Source organism: Microchirus variegatus (assembly GCF_963457635.1).
Source record: "Microchirus variegatus genome assembly, chromosome: 13".
Taxonomy (NCBI): domain Eukaryota; kingdom Metazoa; phylum Chordata; class Actinopteri; order Pleuronectiformes; family Soleidae; genus Microchirus; species Microchirus variegatus.
In genome coordinates, this window is record NC_139814.1 from 27,592,086 (window position 1) to 27,611,390 (window position 19,305).

Genomic DNA, 19,305 nt, shown 5'->3' on the forward strand with positions numbered 1-19,305 from the left:
CAAAGCGTTAACAGATTATTAACAGATTATGAAGAGAAACTTTTATTTTTTAATTCTTACTTTTTTACACCTCGGGGAGGATTTTCAGAATAAAACCCAGACGTGAGTGAACACGAACCCTTTAAAGGCCTGCGGGAGGCGCTGCAGAGTCAGTCAGCACGTGAGGTTTCCAGTCACACCAGGAGGTGGCAGCAGTGAGCGTGTGAAAGGTTTGCTCCTCCACGAGCAGTTTTTCAGAAACTTGATATAATCATGATTACAGGTGAGATTAATATTATTCTGCTGTTGTTTCTCAGGATTAAGTTTATTAACGGTTGAATTAGTGAATAAAGGTGAAAGTTCTCAGGAGCAGAAAAACTCACCGGACATTTCTCCGACATAAATCCTCATGATTTCAACCTTTTTTAAGACCAAAAACAAAAATAAAAACGTTTGTAGAAGAAGTGAAACAATAACAGGACGTTTGTTTGGTGTTTTAATTTGAAGAGAAGCTTTTATTTGTCTCTGGACTGTGTTTCCTGTTCCTGTGCAGCAGAAATAAAACATGATTTAAAGTCTTTAACAGTTTTCTGTCGTCGTCGTCGTCACAGTGTTTGTGTGTCTTTTTTTTACTGTAACGCTGACTCCGCCCACTGGGGGGTGGTGTTGTGTTTATTCAGGAAGTAAATCTCACTTCCTGGTTGATTTGTTGATGTGTGTGTGTGTGTCAGTTCTGATGTGTGTGTGTTAGTCATGTGACACTGATAATAAAGGCTGCACCCCCCCCCCCCCCCCCACACACACACACACACTACTATTGAAGGCACTGTTTAAACGTGTGTGCGTCTCCTCCTCCCCCTCCCTCCAGGTTTGTCTCTTGTTACCCGTCCACCTCGTCTCCCTCTCGTCCTCCTCTTCCTCCTGTTCTCTCCTCCTCCTCCTCCTCCTCCTCCTCTTCCTCATCTACAGCAGGGAGCAGCGTTTCTTGGTCTTTGTGTCCGGAGGCTCCAGTGCTGCCAGGATGGCCTCGTCAAAAACGTTCTTCAGTCCTCGCTGAGGACGAAAGACAAGACGGACAAAAGTCAACGGACAAGAAAATGACAAAAACATCACAGACGCACACATCTAAAAACATACACATACACATACACATACACACACATATATATATATATATATATATATATACATATACATATATATATATATATATATATATATATATATATATATATATATATATATATGTATACACACACACACATATATATACACACAAATATATATTTATATATATATATGATCGTTATAGTGGAGCTTAAAGAAGGAAAATCTTTACTGTCTTTATACAAGAGAAAAGTGCAGGTCAGAGGGAGGCAACAGTACGGTGGCTCTGAGGCGCAAAACACAAAAAACACAAACGCAAAACACAAAAAACACAAAATAAAAAACACAAAACAAAAAAACACAAACGCACGCACAGCAAAAAACAAACGCAAAACAGAAATACAAACGCCACACAAAAAAACACAAACGCAAAACAGAAAACACAAAAAACGCAAAATAAAAAAACAAACGCAAAACAACAAACACAAAACAAACATAAAACAAACGCAAAAAAACCCAACACAAATGCAAAACAAAACACACAACAAACACAAAAGCAGAAAAGAGAAACAGTGAGTGAGTTTGTGTTTATCACCTCGGGGCCACCGTAGACCACAGTGATCCAGTGTTTACCACAGTGATCCAGTGTTTACCACAGTGATCCAGTGTTTACCACCGTAGACCACAGCGTGTACCACCGTAGACCACAGTATTTACCACCGTAGGCCACATCGTTTACCACCGTAGGCCACAGTGTTTACCACAGTTTTTACCACCGTAGACCACAGTGTTGACCAGCGTAGACCACAGTGTTTACCACAGTGTTGACCACCGTAGACCACAGTGTTTACCACAGTTTTTACCACCGTAGACCACAGTGTTGACCAGCGTAGACCACAGTGTTTACCACAGTGTTGACCACCGTAGACCACAGTGTTTACCACAGTTTTTAACACCGTAGACCACAGTGTTGACCACCGTAGACCACAGTGTTTACCACCGCAGACCACAGTGTTTACCAGCGTAGACCACAGTGTTTACCACCGCAGACCACAGTGTTTACCAACGTAGACCACAGTGTTTACCACAGTGTTGACCAGCGTAGACCACAGTGTTTACCAGCATAGACCACATCGTTTACCACCGTAGACCACAGTGTTTACCACAGTTTTTACCACCGTAGACCACAGTGTTGACCAGCGTAGACCACAGTGTTTACCAGTGTTGACCACCGTAGACCACAGTGTTTACCACCGTAGACCACAGTGTTTACCACAGTTTTTACCACCGTAGACCACAGTGTTGACCACCGTAGACCACAGTGTTTACCACCGCAGACCACAGTGTTTACCAGCGTAGACCACAGTGTTTACCACCGCAGACCACAGTGTTTACCAACGTAGACCACAGTGTTTACCACAGTGTTGACCAGCGTAGACCACAGTGTTTACCAGCATAGACCACATCGTTTACCACCGTAGACCACAGTGTTTACCACAGTTTTTACCACCGTAGACCACAGTGTTGACCAGCGTAGACCACAGTGTTCACCAGCGTAGACCACAGTGTTTACCACAGTGTTTACCACCCTAGACCACAGTGTTTACCAGTGTAGACCACAGCGTTTACACCATAGACCACAGTGTTTACCTGTGTCAGAGCAGAACACTCCACATATTTGACAGCCCTCAGGTCTCTTGCCAGCTTCTCTCCACTCTCACAGCTCAGAGCTCTCTGTTTGTTCTTGGCCAGTTTCTCCAGAGTGTTGCTGTCGTCCCTCAGATCCACTTGAGTCCCGACCAGGAGGAAGGGCGTCCTGGGGCAGTGGTGAGAGATCTCTGGAACCCACTGTGTGTGTGTGGGGGGGTGGGGGGGGCACAGAAAGAGGGTTTAAAAACAGAACAGTGAGGTTTGAACGTCGTCCTGAGAACCAAAGACAAACCTTCTCTCTGACGTTCTCGAAGGACGAGGGCGACACCACGGAGAAGCAGACGAGGAAGACGTCGGTCTGAGGGTAGCTGAGCGGTCGCAGCCTGTCGTAGTCCTCCTGACCTGAAGGGGGAGACGCACACACACACGCAAAGACAAGACAAGAAAAGACTGAAAAACCACTGAAACAGAAACAGCCGGAGGTTTGTTTGACGTGAACGAAGACACGAACCTGCTGTGTCAAACAGTCCAAGAGTGTACGGCTCTCCACCAATCATCACTGTCACTGCATAGTTATCAAACACCTGAGGAGGAGGAGCAGGAGGAGGAGCAGGAGGAGGAGGAGGAGGAGGAAGAGGAGGAGGAAGAGGAAGAGGAAGAGGGGGAAGAGGAGGAAGAGGAGGAGGAGGAAGAGGAAGAGGGGGAAGAGGAGGAAGAGGACGAGGAGGAGGAGGAGAAGACAGGTGAGGAGGAGGAGAGAGACATAAAGACAACAAAGTTTCACATATTTAAACATGGAGGCTCACTCACTCAATAAAAACATGGATTTTATATATTTTAGACTTTAACAACAGGAATATGAAGTTTGTAAACCACTCACTCTCCCACACCAAAGCCCATAGAGAAAATCTGTGATTTTAGCTCACAGGGACACAGGAGCTGCTGGTCCTCTGCTGCCCCGTGTGGTCACTTTGTGTCACTGAGTTAAGTCTAAATTAAATATTTTAAAAGCTGAATTCAGTAAAATCAGTCATTGTAAGTTAGTGATGGAGGCAGCAGTGGATCAACAACTCCTGTGAACTCCTGTGTGCTGTGATGTTAAAATCACTGGTTTACTCTATGGACTTTGGTGTGGGAGAGTGAGTGACTTTGGTGTGGGAGAGTGAGTGACTTTGGTGTGGGAGAGTGAGTGACTTTGGTGTGGGAGAGTGAGTGCTTTACAAACTTCAGTTTCTTGTTGTTAAAGTCTGTCTAACAGTGAAATAAAGACGTAAACATGTTCTAAAGATGTTGTCGACTTCAAGTGACTTTTAAAAAGTGACTTAAATGTGTTTTCCTTTTGTTAAACAGAAGTTCGTAAACGCACTTAAACAGATCAACATCACATCAGAGCCTGTAGAACAGGAAACTACAGTCAGTAAATTTACATACATGAATAAAAGCGTGGATCCTCTTTATTTAAACAGACTAACAGGAAAACTTCAGGGCAGTTTCTGGGTTTGTTTTGTTTCCTGCCGTCGTAAAAAACCAACTGTAGAGAAATGATGTCGCTGTATGTGGGACTATAGTTCACTGAATTACAAAATAAAAGTCCCTGTATTCATAAGGAATAATATATAGCTCGCAATAAAGATGCATTTAAGATGTAGAAAAGTAAATACATACATGAAAACTGCAAATTCCCACGACCTTAAAAGCCTCATATTTGTTACTCATTGTTTTACAGTCTGATATGAAGCAGAATTGTATTTATTTAATAACTAATTCATTCATTTAATTAATTAATTAATTAATTAATTCATTCATAATTAAATAATAAATAATTATTAATAAGTCATACTTAAATAATTAATTAAAACAAAAATATATTGTCCCGAGAATCTAGTTTTAGGAACTTCTATACCGTTTTTTTTATATTGTGCTAATTTGTTGTCATGTTGTTAAACAACATTTTTTGCAATTTATTTATTTATATACACATCAGCGGTTCAAAAAGACTGGGTCAGGACCCACAAATGGGTCGATGGAGATATTTCTTTGCGTCCAGAATCTTTTAAATAAAATGTATGTGTATAGGTGTGAAATAACATTTGTAAAAAGTTAAAAACCAACTACATTTTTAAATAGTTTTAAAAACCAATCGGTTATTTATGGATGGTATTTGCTTCCACGCATAAAAGCTTAATAAAAATAAAAGCAGTTATTGACACGCTCAAAGTGACCATCACGTTACAGAGAACATTCATTTAGTTATTTTAACTCACATGTTTTACACATTCAGATCAGATATAAGTTTTATATAAGAGTCATTCTCTCAGTGTGCCGTGTGTCTTAATGCTAAGCTAACGGCTTAAATGTGTTTATTTAACAGCTATAAAACAGACGTGAGGGAAGTGTTTCGCAGTGAAGACACTTTACTAAACTCTCAGAGGACACAACTGGACTGTCCTGTCTGTGTGTGTGTGTGTGTGTGTGTGTGTGTGTGTGTGTGTGTGTGTGTGTGTGTGGACACACTCACCGTGGGGACGTACTCGGAGGGAAACTTGTTGGTGGTGTAGGAGATGAGCAGGCAGGTCTTTCCCACCGCGCCGTCGCCGACCACCACACACTTTATAGTCTGCATCTGGAGGGAGGAAGTGAACGAGGAAGGAAGGAAGGAAGGAAGGGAGGGAGTGAGGGAGGGAGTGAGGGAGCGAGAGGAGAAAGGTGTCATGCACATCCTATCAGCTGGAGAAACAAAACTCAGTCTACACTGAAGACGAATGACCAAAATTAGTCTTTGATTCAGCTGCAAAAACCAAAAAACTACCAGGTACAAAAGCTGAAATCACTGATTCTCTCCGTGGACCTTGGTGTGGGAGAGTGAGGACGCGCAACGAAAGACTTGCCTAATAAAAGCTAAATAGAATAGTCAGTATAAGTCTATGACGTCTTTAAGAACAACAGGAAACTGAAGTTTGTAAACCACTCACTCTCCCACACCAAAGCCCATAGAGAAAATCAGTGATTTTAGCTCACAGGGACACAGGAGCTGCTGGTCCTCTGCTGCCTCGTGTGGTCACTTTGTGTCACTGAGTTAAGTCTGAATGAAATATTTTAAAAGCCGATTTTTACAAAATCAGACATTATAACTCAGTGATGGAGGCAGCAGTGGATCAACAACTCCTGTGAACTCCTGTGTGCTGTGATGTTAAAATCACTGGTTTACTCTATGGACTTTGGTGTGGGAGAGTGAGTTACTTTGGTGTGGGAGAGTGAGTGGTTTACAAACTTCAGATTCCTGTTGTTAAAGTCTGTTTTAACAGTGAGATGAAGACGTGAACATGTGACATATCGTCGACTTAAACTGACATAAATTCTATTTTGCAGGTCTTTTAATAAGTGGTTAAAATCTGTTTTTCCAACCACTCACTCTCCCACACCAAAGCCCATGGAGAAAACCAGTGATTTTAACATCACAGAGACACAGGAGTTCACAGTTGTTGATTCACTGCTGCCTCCATCACTAACTTACAATGACTGATTTTAGCGAATTCGGCTTTTAAAAGCCTTTGTTCAGATTTACCTCAGTGACACAAAAAGTGACCACACGAGGCAGCAGTAGACCAGCAGCTCCTGTGTCCATGTGAGCTAAAATCACTGATTTTCTCTGTGGACTTTGGTGTGGGAGAGTGAGTGGTTCATGTCTTGTCCTCTGTATGTCTATGTGTGTGTACGCATGAGGAAGCTGCAGGTTATTATTCAGTGGATGGAAACAGTGGCCGCTGTGTTAACACTGTTTACTACACACTGGAGATCATGTGACCAGCAGCAGCAGCAGCAGCAGCAGCAGCAGCAGCAGCAGCCTCACAATGATGCTGCTGCTTCATTACAGCGGACAATGGTGAAGGTTTACACTGTCAGTCCATCACTGCTGCTTTGTTTGAGTGGTTCAGCAGAGGCAGCGTTCTGCCCAGTTAACTGATCACCTGCATGCCGTCACCATGGCGACGCCACACATGTCCACATTACTCACGTAAAAAATTAGAAACAGCTGCATTTCTTTAAATGAACGACACAATCACTGCATTTCACTGGGTGTAATCTGATTACTCTCAGCGTGTGTACTCAGATTACCTTGCTGGATGAAAACAGATTACTGACTGGCAGGTGCATCAGACTGTTTTTGTTCATGTGTTGAGATGAATTCAGTGGTTTTAATCTGATCATTTGAGTGTTTACAACTATTTAGATTTTTCAGCTTCTTAAATGTGAATATTTTTCTGTGTTATATGAATATACTTCCATCCTTCATTTATTAGGAAATAATCTATTGCATGTTGATTTTCTCTAATAAATCTCCCACCAAAGTACTTTAGTAGATTAGTGTTTGTCAAACCTGGCAATGATAATGTAGACAAACCAAAAATGTTATATGGAGCAAAGAAACTACAAACATTCAGAAAAACCACATAATATGGGTTTAAATATAGAATTGGTTAATAATATATATTTCATTTTCTTTAATAAAAATGTTTGTGACACTCAATGATGTTCTCAAATGTCTTGATTCAGTTTTAATGATTTATTTGTAAAAAACACAGAAAATATTCTCATTTAAGAAGCTGGAACATCATAGAAACTAGTTTTAATTATTAAGAAAAACATTCAAACGATTAATCGATCATCAAAAATAGTTATAGTCATAAACATAAAACCAATCAATTGACACCTGGTAATTTAAATTATGTGTTGTCATTCCTTCAACAGTGTTGTTGACCGACTGCCACACCTTACACATAATTAATAAATGACATTTACTTTTTCAAACCAGCTCATTTTGAGCCAAATATTCCTATTTGTCACTCACTTCCGCAAAGAAAACGGTGTCAATAAGCGACAAAAAGCGCACGTTACGATTTAATTTACAGCCACTTGAATAATACACGTATTCAGGTTTAACTTAAAGTAGTTAAGTTTTAATTTTTCAACATTTTTGTCTGTATTTAAAAACATCAAAATGTAGGAGAGAGAGAAAAAGTTAACTCCTACGAAGCTAGCTTAGCCACGTTAGCTCGGCAAGGTAAAGGTAGAGTTTTGACACCAACGCGCGACTAAACGCGGTGATTAAAACATATACACAAACACAGGAAGTCACATATGAAGCTAACGAAGTAAAGACTGATGGAAAATACAGCTTTTAATTCAGCGAAGCAGAGAATTAATAGTCAGGCTAACGGAGAGTTAGCTGCAGCTAGCTCAAGGGAAACCGTCTATTCTGACAGCTGCCGGTTAGCACGGTTAGCTGTCAGCGGGCTAACAGTCACCGCAGCGTGTGAGGGGTGGAATAAGAGAAGAACCGCTGTGTTTGAATTGTGATATTTAAGTTAAATGAGTGATAAAATCGTAGTCAGAAACGGTGACAAACAAACTCACCTCTATCTCCAACTGCTACTATTGCTGCTGCTCAGTATGTGTGTGAGTGAGACGCCTTCAGGTGCTTCCGGTTAACTCCCACTTCCTCTCTCCAGTGCGGAAGCCGGAAATGTGACGTGTGGGATGTTCAACTTCCGCCGCCTGTGCTGTTGCCGAAAGAAACCTCCTTAAAATCGTAAAAACAGGGCAAATTAATTTAATTAAACTTGTGTGTGTGCGTGTGTAAATATAGGAATAGGTAACAATATATATTAAATGCGTGTATATATTAAATATAATAAACAATTTACAGTATTTACATTTCATAGCGGCATCTTTGTGGCACTTTACCTGAATGACCACTAGAGGGAACTGACACACACACACACACACTGACTTGTTTACTGTAAACATGATAGATAGATAGATAGATAGATAGATAGATAGATAGATAGATAGATAGATAGATAGATAGATAGATAGATAGATAGATAGATAGATAGATAGATAGATAGATAGATAGATAGATAGATAGAATTTTTTATTTTACTTTTATTTTCAATAATAATAAATTGTAATACTTTTTCCACTGTGAACATCCTGACTTTGCTGAGTGATATTTTTATTCACAAAAATATGTGTGTGTGTGTGTGTGCAGTGATGGTGCTGTAGGTGGAGGTCGACCCTGCCTGAGGAAAAGGTCGACCTTCAGTGACCTTCAGCGTTAATGCAGCAGATGATGAGATGATTATGATGCAAATCTCTTCACCATCGCTTTTCTTTACCTCCACAACACTTCTTCTTCTTCTTCTTCTCTGTCTCACTGCCCCTCCCTCCCTCCCTCTCTCCCTCCCTCTCTCCCTCTCTCTGTATATACTCTGTGTGTCTCTATTGTCGCTCGCCCGTGGATAAGCAGCAGTATAGATGTCAAGGACGTTGTGCTGCTTGTCTCCTAAAGATAATCCCATTAAAGTCAGGAATTTAATTATGTAGTAGATTATCTCACACGCTCACACTCACACACACACACTCACACTCGCACACACACACACACACACACACACACACACACACACACAGGGGCTTGGGCCTGTCAGTGTGTATCAGCGTCACCCTCCAGTCGGCTTTAACAACTTCAGCAGAGTCTTTTTAGATCAGTGAAAACAGGAAGTAAAACACACAGCAGTGTGTGTGTTTGTGTGATAAACACTGACCTTGTCAGGACCGGTCCCAATGAGACAGAACCTCATTTCTGAGGAACTGGTTAAAGTTTAGGACTCAGATATGAACTGTGGTTAAGGGTTAGGTTAGTGTTTAGTCATTAACTGGTTATAGTTAAGGCTTTGTTTAATTAGTCCAAATGTACGTTCATTTAAGTCTACGATGTCTTTATCTTCACTGTTAGACAGACTTTGCAAACCACTCACTCTCCCACACCAAAGTCACTCACTCTCCCACACCAAAGTCACTCACTCTCTCACACCAAAGTCACTCACTCTCCCACACCAAAGTCACTCACTCTCTCACACCAAAGTCACTCACTCTCCCACACCAAAGTCACTCACTCTCCCACACCAAAGTCCATAGAGTTGTTGATCCACTGCTGCCTCCATCACTAACTTATAATGTCTGATTTTAGTGAATTCGGCTTTTAAAATATTTAATTTAGACTTAACTCAGTGACACAAAGTGACCACACGAGGCAGCAGAGGACCAACAGCTCCTGTGTCCCTGTGAGCTAAAATCACTGATTTTCTCTATGGGCTTTGGTGTGGGAGAGTGAGTGGTTTACAAACTTCAGTTTCCTGTTGTTAAAGTCTGTCTAATAGTGAAGATAAAGACGTGAACTGCTGTCCCGATTCTCAGAAAAATGAAGTTGAGGCCAAGTTTAAGGGCTGTATCGCCCTCAATGTTTAGATTTTCCGAGACCACCCCAGGGAGCAAAGGTTTACCCAGAATGCATTGCGTGTTTTTTTACATAACAAAGATGGCGTTGAAAGCAGTACGAGAGTACGAGATACGCTACAAATGAAGTATTTTCTTTGTTAATAGAGATATAAAAATGATCTTAGTTTAGGCCCATATTATGGATTACTGACGTCATTGTTGCGTAACATTTATTTTTATTTTACGATCGTTTGTAGTTTACTTTTCAATAAGTCGTGGTGTGTGGTAACTGTCAGCTGAATATTTGTATGAGTATCATCTTATAACTAACTGACAACCTAATAACTTGACTGACAAACGGATCAGAATAAATAATCGTGATAATCTTCTTCTTCTTTTTTGGAGTTGACAGACTGGACGCAGCTTTGGCGTTATTCTGCCCCCTACAGTCTGAAGACGTATCTGCATTTAAGGGGTGTCCCATTTCTGAGTGACAAAATAACCCTCAAGGGTTGAGCTTGAGGGTTAAGATAGGAATTGGAATTGGCCCAAAAACTGAGGTAGATTTTAGGAGCTGATGCTTTTGTTAAGAGGCTAAAATCAGGGTTTTTTTCCACTTCCTTTTTCTGGATTAAGCAGTTTTTCATTATTTCATTCATTTTTGAAAATTGACTTGAAATTTGCCACACACCACACACACACACACAGTGAACCCCACTGCAGCAGAGCTCTATTTTTACCTCCGTCTCTGCACCCCGTCCTTATCCCTTCATCCCTCCGTCCATCTCCTCCTTTTTAATTAACCCTCTTCTTCTCCTCCTCCTCCTCTTCCTCTCTCCATCTCTCACTGAGTCATCTCCCCTCCCCCTCCCTCACACATCTCACCCTCCTCCTCCTCCTGTTTTCCTCTCTCTCTCTCTCCCTCCATCTCTCTCTCTCCTGCATTTTCTCGGTTGCGGTGAAAGGCAGAGAGCACACACACACACACACACACTCTCTCTCTCACACACACACACACTCGCAGGCAGACGACAGGTAAAGACAGGAAACCTCCTCTTCCTCCTTTTTCTCCCTCTCTTTTATATCTATTGTTGTTTTTTATTATTGTCTTTGATGTCACACTGATCAGCTGATGCTGCATGTGTGTGTGTGTGTGTGTGTGTGTGTGTGTGTGTGTGTGTCTGTGTGTGTGTGTGTGTGTGTTACTGGTCATGTGTGAGCTTCATTTTGCTGCATGTGCCTTTTTATGTGCACGTTTTTTGATTCATTTGAAAGCAGCTGTGGTGTGTGTGTGTGTGTGTGTGTAAACTGTACAGCCTGTGTGTCATTTTCAGGTGTAACGGTGTGTGTGTGTGTGTGTGTGTGTTCTTGTATCTGTCATAAACACTGACCTTGTCAGGACCAGGACTCCTCACAGAGACCAAAAACCTGGTCCTAATGAGGCTGAGCCTGGTTTCTGAGGACCTGGTTAAAGTTTAGGACTAAGATTTGGATTCTGGTTCTGGTTCTGGTTCTGGTTAAGGTTAGTCATTAACTGGTTATAGTTAAGGCTTGGTTTAGTGTGTTTGAATGAATGGAAGTCAATGCAGAGTCCTGAGAAGACTAGCTGCACAAACTGTGTGTGTGTGTGTGTGTGTGTCAGAGACCTGACTGTATGTGTGTGTGTGTGTGTGTGTGTGTGTCCTGACTGCATATGTGTGTGTGTGTGTCGGAGACCTGACTGCATGTGTGTGGGTGTGTGTGTGTGTGTCCTGACTGCATGTGTGTGTGTGTGTGTCCTGACTGCATGTGTGTGTGTGTGTGTCCTGACTGCATATGTGTGTGTGTGTGTGTGTGTGTCGGAGACCTGACTGCATGTGTGTGTGTGTCCTGACTGCATGTGTGTGTGTGTGTGTCCGGACTGCATGTGTGTGTGTGTGTGTGTGTCCTGACTGCATGTGTGTGTGTGTGTGTGTGTGTGTGTGTCCTGACTGCATGTGTGTGTGTGTGTGTCCGGACTGCATATGTGTGTGTGTGTGTGTGTGTGTGTCGGAGACCTGACTGCATGTGTGTGTGTGTCCTGACTGCATGTGTGTGTGTGTGTGTCCGGACTGCATGTGTGTGTGTGTGTGTGTGTCCTGACTGCATGTGTGTGTGTGTGTGTGTCCTGACTGCATGTGTGTGTGTGTGTGTCTTGACTGCATGTGTGTGTGTGTCCTGACTGCATGTGTGTGTGTCCTGACTGCATGTGTGTGTGTCCTGACTGCATGTGTGTGTGTCCTGACTGCATGTGTGTGTGTCCTGACTGCATGTGTACTATATCAAATATCAGCTGTGTGTTTGTTGTTGTTTATGTTTTACATGTAGGATTAACACGTGTCAATCAATAAAATCATCATATTGTGTGTGTGTGTGTGTGATCAGCCTCCTCCTCCTCCTCTTCTTCATCCCTCTCTTCTTTAGCCAAACAGGGTCATTTAATTATTTATCTCTCTCTCCTCCTCTCTTTATCTCTCTCTCTGCCTCTTTTCCACTCTCTATTTCATCACCCACAGCGCCCACACACACACACACACACACACACACACACACCTCTTTTTCCATCCAGTCTTTCTCTCTCTTTCTTATCCACAGTCTTTATCTTTATTCATCTCTTCTTCACCTCTTTTCCAGTAAAATAATAATAATAATAATAATTAAAGGGATAGTTCAGGTTTTTTGTGTGTGGTTGAATGATTCTGTTTGCTTTGAGGAAAAACTGATTCTGACGTCTTTATCTTCACTGTGAGACAGACTTTTAGTTGTGGAAACTGAAGTTAATAAACCACTCACTCTCCCACACCAAAGCCCATAGAGAAAACCAGTGATTTTAGCTCACAGGGACACAGGAGCTGCTGGTCCTCTGCTGCCTCGTGTGGTCACTTTGTGTCACTGAGTTAAGTCTAAATTAAATATTTTAAAAGCCGAATTCACTAAAATCAGTCATTGTAAGTTTGTGATGGAGGCAGCAGTGGATCAACAACTCCTGTGAACTCCTGTGTGCTGTGATGTTAAAATCACTGGTTTACTCTATGGACTTTGGTGTGGGAGAGTGAGTGACTTTGGTGTGGGAGAGTGAGAGACTTTGGTGTGGGAGAGTGAGTGACTTTGGTGTGAGAGAGTGAGCGACTTTGGTGTGGGAGAGTGAGTGACTTTGGTGTGGGAGAGTGAGTGACTTTGGTGTGAGAGAGTGAGCGACTTTGGTGTGGGAGAGTGAGTGACTTTGGTGTGAGAGAGAGAGTGATTTTGGTGTGGGAGAGTGAGTGACTTTGGTGTGAGAGAGTGAGTGATTTTGGTGTGGGAGAGTGAGTGACTTTGGTGTGAGAGAGTGAACGTGTAGACTTTATGAGCTGAAGTGACTAAAATCAGTTTTTCCTGGTGTTTTTCTTGTTGTTCTCTGGTGAATGTGTGAATCCTCATCCATCCGCTATTCTGATCTGTGATCAGTCAAATGTGTTTGGAGGAGTGGGCGTCCTCGTCCTCTCTCTCAGATCACTTTGATTTTATTTAGTTAATGCCGTCAACGTTAACGCGGGTTAGCTTATGACGCGTTTCCATAACGACTGACCGGAAAAAGACGCGCGTGACATCATGTTTACGTGACTCCCGATTGTTAAAATGAGTCTCTAAAGTAACGCTAAACTTTAACATTTTCGTTGAATAAACAGACTGCTCCAGTTCCGCTGTAGGCTAACGCTAACGGCGCTAACACAGCTAACTGGTAAATGGTGCCTGGACTCCGGCGCCGCAGCACATAAACATGATGGCGTGAATGCGTCATCACGTCTGCGACTTCATGTCTGCGACCTCACATCTGCGACCTCACGTCTGCGACCTCACGTCTGCGACCTCACGTCTGCGTCCTCACGTCTGCGACTTCACGTCTGCGTCTTCACGTCTGCGACCTCACGTCTGCGTCTTCACGTCTGCGACTTCACGTCTGCGTCTTCACGTCTGCGACCTCACGTCTGCGACTTCACGTCTGCGTCTTCACGTCTGCGTCCTCACGTCTGCGTCTTCACGTCTGCGTCCTCACGTCTGCGACCTCACGTCTGCGTCCTCACGTCTGCGACTTCACGTCTGCGACTTCACGTCTGCGACTTCACGTCTGCGACCTCACGTCTGCGTCCTCACGTCTGCGTCTTCACGTCTGCGACTTCACGTCTGCCACTTCACGTCTGCCTCTACACGTCTGCGTCTTCACGTCTGCGAACTCACGTCTGCGAACTCACGTCTGCGTCTTCACGTCTGCGTCTTCACGTCTGCGTCTTCACGTCTGCGTCTTCACGTCTGCGACCTCACGTCTGCGACCTCACGTCTGCGACCTCACGTCTGCGACCTCACGTCTGCGACTTCACGTCTGCGTCTTGATTTCTGCGTCTTCACGTCCGCGACTTCACGTCCGCGACTTCACGTCCGCGACTTCACGTCCGCTTCTACACGTCCGCGTCTTCACGTCCGCGACCTCACGTCCGCGTCTTCACGTCCGCGACCTCACGTCCGCGTCTTCACGTCCGCGACTTCACGTCTGCGTCTTCACTTCTGCGACCTCACGTCTGCGACCTCACGTCTGCGACCTCACGTCTGCGACCTCACGTCTGCGACCTCACGTCTGCAACTTCACGTCTGCGTCTTCACGTCTGCGTCTTGACTTCTGCGTCTTCACGTCCGCGACTTCACGTCCGCGACTTCACGTCCGCGACTTCACGTCCGCGTCTTCACGTCCGCGATTTCACGTCCGCGACTTCACGTCCGCGACTTCACGTCCGCGACTTCACGTCCGCGTCTTCACGTCCGCGATTTCACGTCCGCGACTTCACGTCCGCGACCTCACACATCAATGACGTATATACCTCTCTCTCTCTCTGGCCCCATTCAGTCTCTGCCTCGCTCGCCCACTCACTCACGTGTTGTGCTTTTGCTGCTCCAGTTTGTGCTGAGCTCTGCAGTCTGAGGTGTTTTCATGGCTGTCCTCTCTCTCTCTCTCTCTCTCTCTCGCTCTCGCTCTCTCTCTCTCTCTCTCTCTGCTGTAGAGCTTACATAACAAACAGCAGTGGGGCGAGAGACATAGGAATAGCTGGAGAAAAGAGAGAGAGAGAGAGATGAATTTGTGGGCGGTGACAGATCGAGAGGAAGAACATGTGTTTATGCAAATGAGAGGAGGACGTGCAGATGATGTCATGAATACAGATGAGCGACATCTTTAAATACACTGTAAAAAAGAAATCAGCGGGGAAATGAAAAGACAAAATAATGTACATAATATATAATAATCCTGTAAACTGAAAGTGGAGAAAGATTTAATCTAGCTTCAGTTTTTCTAAACAAACATTTATTGATTATATATTATGACAGATTATTTTCTTAAAACAAGAAAATTTAAATCAATTTAAGAATATTTGACTTATTTCTATTAGGGCTGTTTTTGGTGTTGTTTAAAAACACACTGTAAAAACTGCCCAACTATTAAAGTCAACTCAAATATATTATTAAGACTTTTTAATTACTTTTCATTTTATTGTAAATCTTTTTCCCTTTGTCATCGTCATATCTATGACGCAAACACTTTTTAAGAAGCAAATCAAAATAAATAATAATCATAATAATAAATAATACAATAAACAATAATAATTTGATATTGATTTAATCATTCAAAAATATTGTATCTCATTGTTTGAATTGTTTTTTTTATTAGTTTTTGGAACTGTCACTCCAAACCTCAGTAGCCAATCAGCAAACATCTTCCTAAGGCCCGCCCACAAACAAAAGAAATACAGTTCAAAGAACAAATTTATTTTCAAACAATAAAACACAATATTTCTGAATGATTAAATCCTTATTTTATTTGCTTCTTAAAAAGCGTTTAAAATGTAATTCCGCACAAATTTGCGTCGCGTCAGCGCGCGGAGAGAGAGAGCTAGCATAGGGTTAGCTTAGCTTTAGCGTGTGACGAGTGAATCACGTGTCAGGTATGGAAGCTTCGGTGTCGCACGCTAACCTGTTTACGTGAAGCTTTTAGGGGGCGTGGCCTACGTTAGCGTCACTCTGAAACAGACGCTGCTTCACAGATGTCGTTCACCAGGTTTGAAGAAACGGTCACATGACGTGAATCAGGGGAGACTTTGAGGATGTGATGATAAACAGGAAGCTGCTCTGAGACGATGATGATGCTGCTGATGATGATGATGATGATGATGATGATGATGATGATGATGCTCCGCCCTCAGGAGACTCCACTGTTATAGGAAAACTGCAGCACTGCAGGGTGGGGCTGCATCAGAGAGAGGGAGGGAGGGAGTCATGTGACGTTCATGTGTCCCAGAGGAGGAGGAGGAGGAGGAGGAGCAGGAGGAGAAGTGATGGAGTGAAAGAGAGAAAGAGTGAAACATCCTCAGTGACACAAACATTAAACCTAAGGAAGAGGAAGTTAATGATGTTTACTCAGAGTGAGTGAGTTTGGTGTGGGAGAGTGAGTGACTTTGGTGTGGGAGAGTGAGTGACTTTGGTTTGGGAGAGTGAGTGACTTTGGTGTGAGAGAGTGAGTAACTTTTGTGTGGGAGAGTAAGTGACTTCGGTGTGAGAGAGTGAGTGACTTTGGTGTGGGAGAGTGAGTGACTTTGGTGGGGGAGAGTGAGTGAGTTTGGTGTGGGAGAGTGAGTGACTTTGGTGTGAGAGAGTGAGTGACTTTGGTGTGGGAGAGTGAGTGACTTTGGTGTGGGAGAGTGAGTGACTTTGGTGTGAGAGAGTGAGTGAGTTTGGTGTGGGAGAGTGAGTGACTTTGGTGTGGGAGAGTGAGTGACTTTGGTGTGAGAGAGTGAGTGAGTTTGGTGTGGGAGAGTGAGTGACTTTGGTGTGGGAGAGTGAGTGACTTTGGTGTGGGAGAGTGAGTGACTTTGGTGTGAGAGAGTGAGTGACTTTGGTGTGGGAGAGTGAGTGACTTTGGTGTGGGAGAGTGAGTGACTTTGGTGTGGGAGAGTGAGTGACTTTGGTGTGGGAGAGTGAGTGACTTTGGTGTGAGAGAGTGAGTGACTTTGGTGTGGGAGAGTGAGTGACTTTGGTGTGAGAGAGTGAGTGACTTTGGTGTGAGAGAGTGAGTAACTTTGGTGTGGGAGAGTAAGTGACTTTGGTGTGAGAGAGTGAGTGACTTTGGTGTGAGAGAGTGAGTGACTTTGGTGTGGGAGAGTGAGTGACTTTGGTGTGAGAGAGTGAGTAACTTTGGTGTGGGAGAGTAAGTGACTTTGGTGTGAGAGAGTGAGTGACTTTGGTGTGAGAGAGTGAGTGACTTTGGTGTGGGAGAGTGATTGACTTTGGTGTGGGAGAGTGAGTGACTTTGGTGTGGGAGAGTGAGTGACTTTGGTGTGGGAGAGTGAGTGACTTTGGTGTGGGAGAGTGAGTGACTTTGGTGTGAGAGAGTGAGTGACTTTGGTGTGAGAGAGTGAGTAACTTTGGTGTGGGAGAGTAAGTGACTTTGGTGTGAGAGAGTGAGTGACTTTGGTGTGAGAGAGTGAGTGACTTTGGTGTGGGAGAGTGAGTGACTTTGGTGTGAGAGAGTGAGTAACTTTGGTGTGGGAGAGTAAGTGACTTTGGTGTGAGAGAGTGAGTGACTTTGGTGTGAGAGAGTGAGTGACTTTGGTGTGGGAGAGTGATTGACTTTGGTGTGGGAGAGTGAGTGACTTTGGTGTGGGAGAGTGAGTGACCTTGGTGTGGGAGAGTGAGTGACTTTGGTGTATGGAGAGTGAGTGGTTTACATTGTCGTCACATTACTACTAGAGTAAATAATGTCTCTTTAATTGAACCCATCATGTTCTTCAGTCAACACTCCTGCAGTGCTGAGGTATAACATCATCATGGTCATAGTTGCTGTAGCTGCATCAGGAGCTCTGTTACTGCTGCTGATGTTACTGCTGCTGCTGCTGCTGCTGCTGCTGCTGCTGCTGCTGATGTGTCTCTGCCCTACTTTAGTCCAAAGCTGGAGCTCTGGTTTATTAAAGAGCGTTGGCGGCGCCTGCAGTTACGTCTTTCCTGCAGTGGAGCTGCAAGGTTTTCCCATCACTGTTTCCCCGGAGAGAAGAAGAAAGAAACCACCTTCTTTACTTAGATTAAGCCTCTTTACAGTGATAATAAACACTGTGAGGACATTTAGAATTATGACAATTAAGAAAAAACCTCTCAAATAGTTCACCGGTTTCCCAAAAATCTGCATCAGTTTAAGTCGAAAACATCTTAAGAACACGTTTACGTATTTATCTTCACTGTTAGACAGACTTTAACAACAGGAAACTGAAGTTTGTAAACCACTCACTCTCCCACACCAAAGTCACTCACTCTCCCACACCAAAGCCCATAGAGAAAACCAGTGATTTGAACATCACAGAGATACAGAACTTGCTGTGTCACCTCTGGTTTTAGCTGCTAACGTTAGCATCTGTGCCCAATAACCTATGCTATCATTCAGCATTATTTATTAATGCCATGTTAGCATTTTAGCATGTTATTGACCTATTTTGCAGCTTGAGACACTAAAGTGCACGCTCAGTGAAAACAAAATGGCTGCCAGCAGAGACACAAGAGGGAAAAGTGTGATTTTATCCACATAACAAAAGACTTAGCTAACAAAAATCTACATCAGTTTAAGTCTATGACATCTTAGGAACACGTTCACGTCTATATCTTCACTTTTGTAAACCACTCACTCTCTCACACCAAAGTCACTCACTCTCCCACACCAAAGTCACTCAGTCTCCCACACCAAAGTCACTCACTCTTCCACACCAAAGTCCATAGAGTAAACCAGTGATTTTAACATCACAGCACACAGGAGTTCACAGGAGTTGTTGATCCACTGCTGCCTCCATCACTGACTTACAATGACTGATTTTAATGAATTCGGCTTTGAGAAATCTTCATTCAGATTAACCTCAGTGACACAAAGTGACCACACGAGGCAGCAGAGGACCAGCAGCTCCTGTGTCCCTGTGATGTTAAAATCACTGGTTTTCTCTATGAGGTTTGGTGTGGGTGGAAAAGGCCGGATCGTGTTGAGATAAAGATGAATTCAGCTTCAAACAGATGCATAATCAATGAGTCACTGTTGAGTTTTAATCTCAGAGAGATTACAGTAACTGCAGCGTGTGTGTGTGTGTGTGTGCGTGTGTGTGTTGTCGTCCACTCACAGGTCGTTGTGTCTCTGTGATCTTTTCAGGATTCTTGTGATTCTCTTCAGCCTCTCTCTCTCTCTCTCTCTCTCTCTCTCTCTCTCTCTCTCTCAGG

The 19,305-nt window shown here is 43.4% G+C and overlaps 1 protein-coding gene across 1 annotated transcript; it reads right to left on the bottom strand.

The window, feature by feature from the left end:
• Window positions 1-645: 645 nt before the first annotated feature.
• On the bottom strand, window positions 646-8,237 carry LOC310935769 (cell division control protein 42 homolog). The gene is made up of 6 exons (XM_083899717.1): window positions 8,152-8,237; window positions 5,255-5,359; window positions 3,248-3,320; window positions 3,029-3,138; window positions 2,737-2,934; window positions 646-1,032 (listed from the first exon to the last, which is right to left on the bottom strand). The coding sequence occupies exons 2-6, from the start codon at window positions 5,357-5,359 to the stop codon at window positions 943-945; spliced, it is 576 nt and encodes a 191-aa protein (XP_083755843.1). The 5' UTR covers window positions 8,152-8,237; the 3' UTR covers window positions 646-942.
• Window positions 8,238-19,305: the final 11,068 nt, after the last annotated feature.

Excerpts from the sequence above, each read along its gene's own strand:
- LOC310935769 (XM_083899717.1), bottom strand. The coding sequence starts at position 5,359 with ATGCAGACTATAAAGTGTGTGGTGGTCGGCGACGGCGCGGTGGGAAAG. Across the intron at positions 3,139-3,247 it reads TGGACTGTTTGACACAGCAG|GTCAGGAGGACTACGACAGG; the intron begins GTTCGTGTCTTC and ends CTCCCCCTTCAG. Across the intron at positions 1,033-2,736 it reads AGTGTTCTGCTCTGACACAG|CGAGGACTGAAGAACGTTTT; the intron begins GTAAACACTGTG and ends TTTCGTCCTCAG.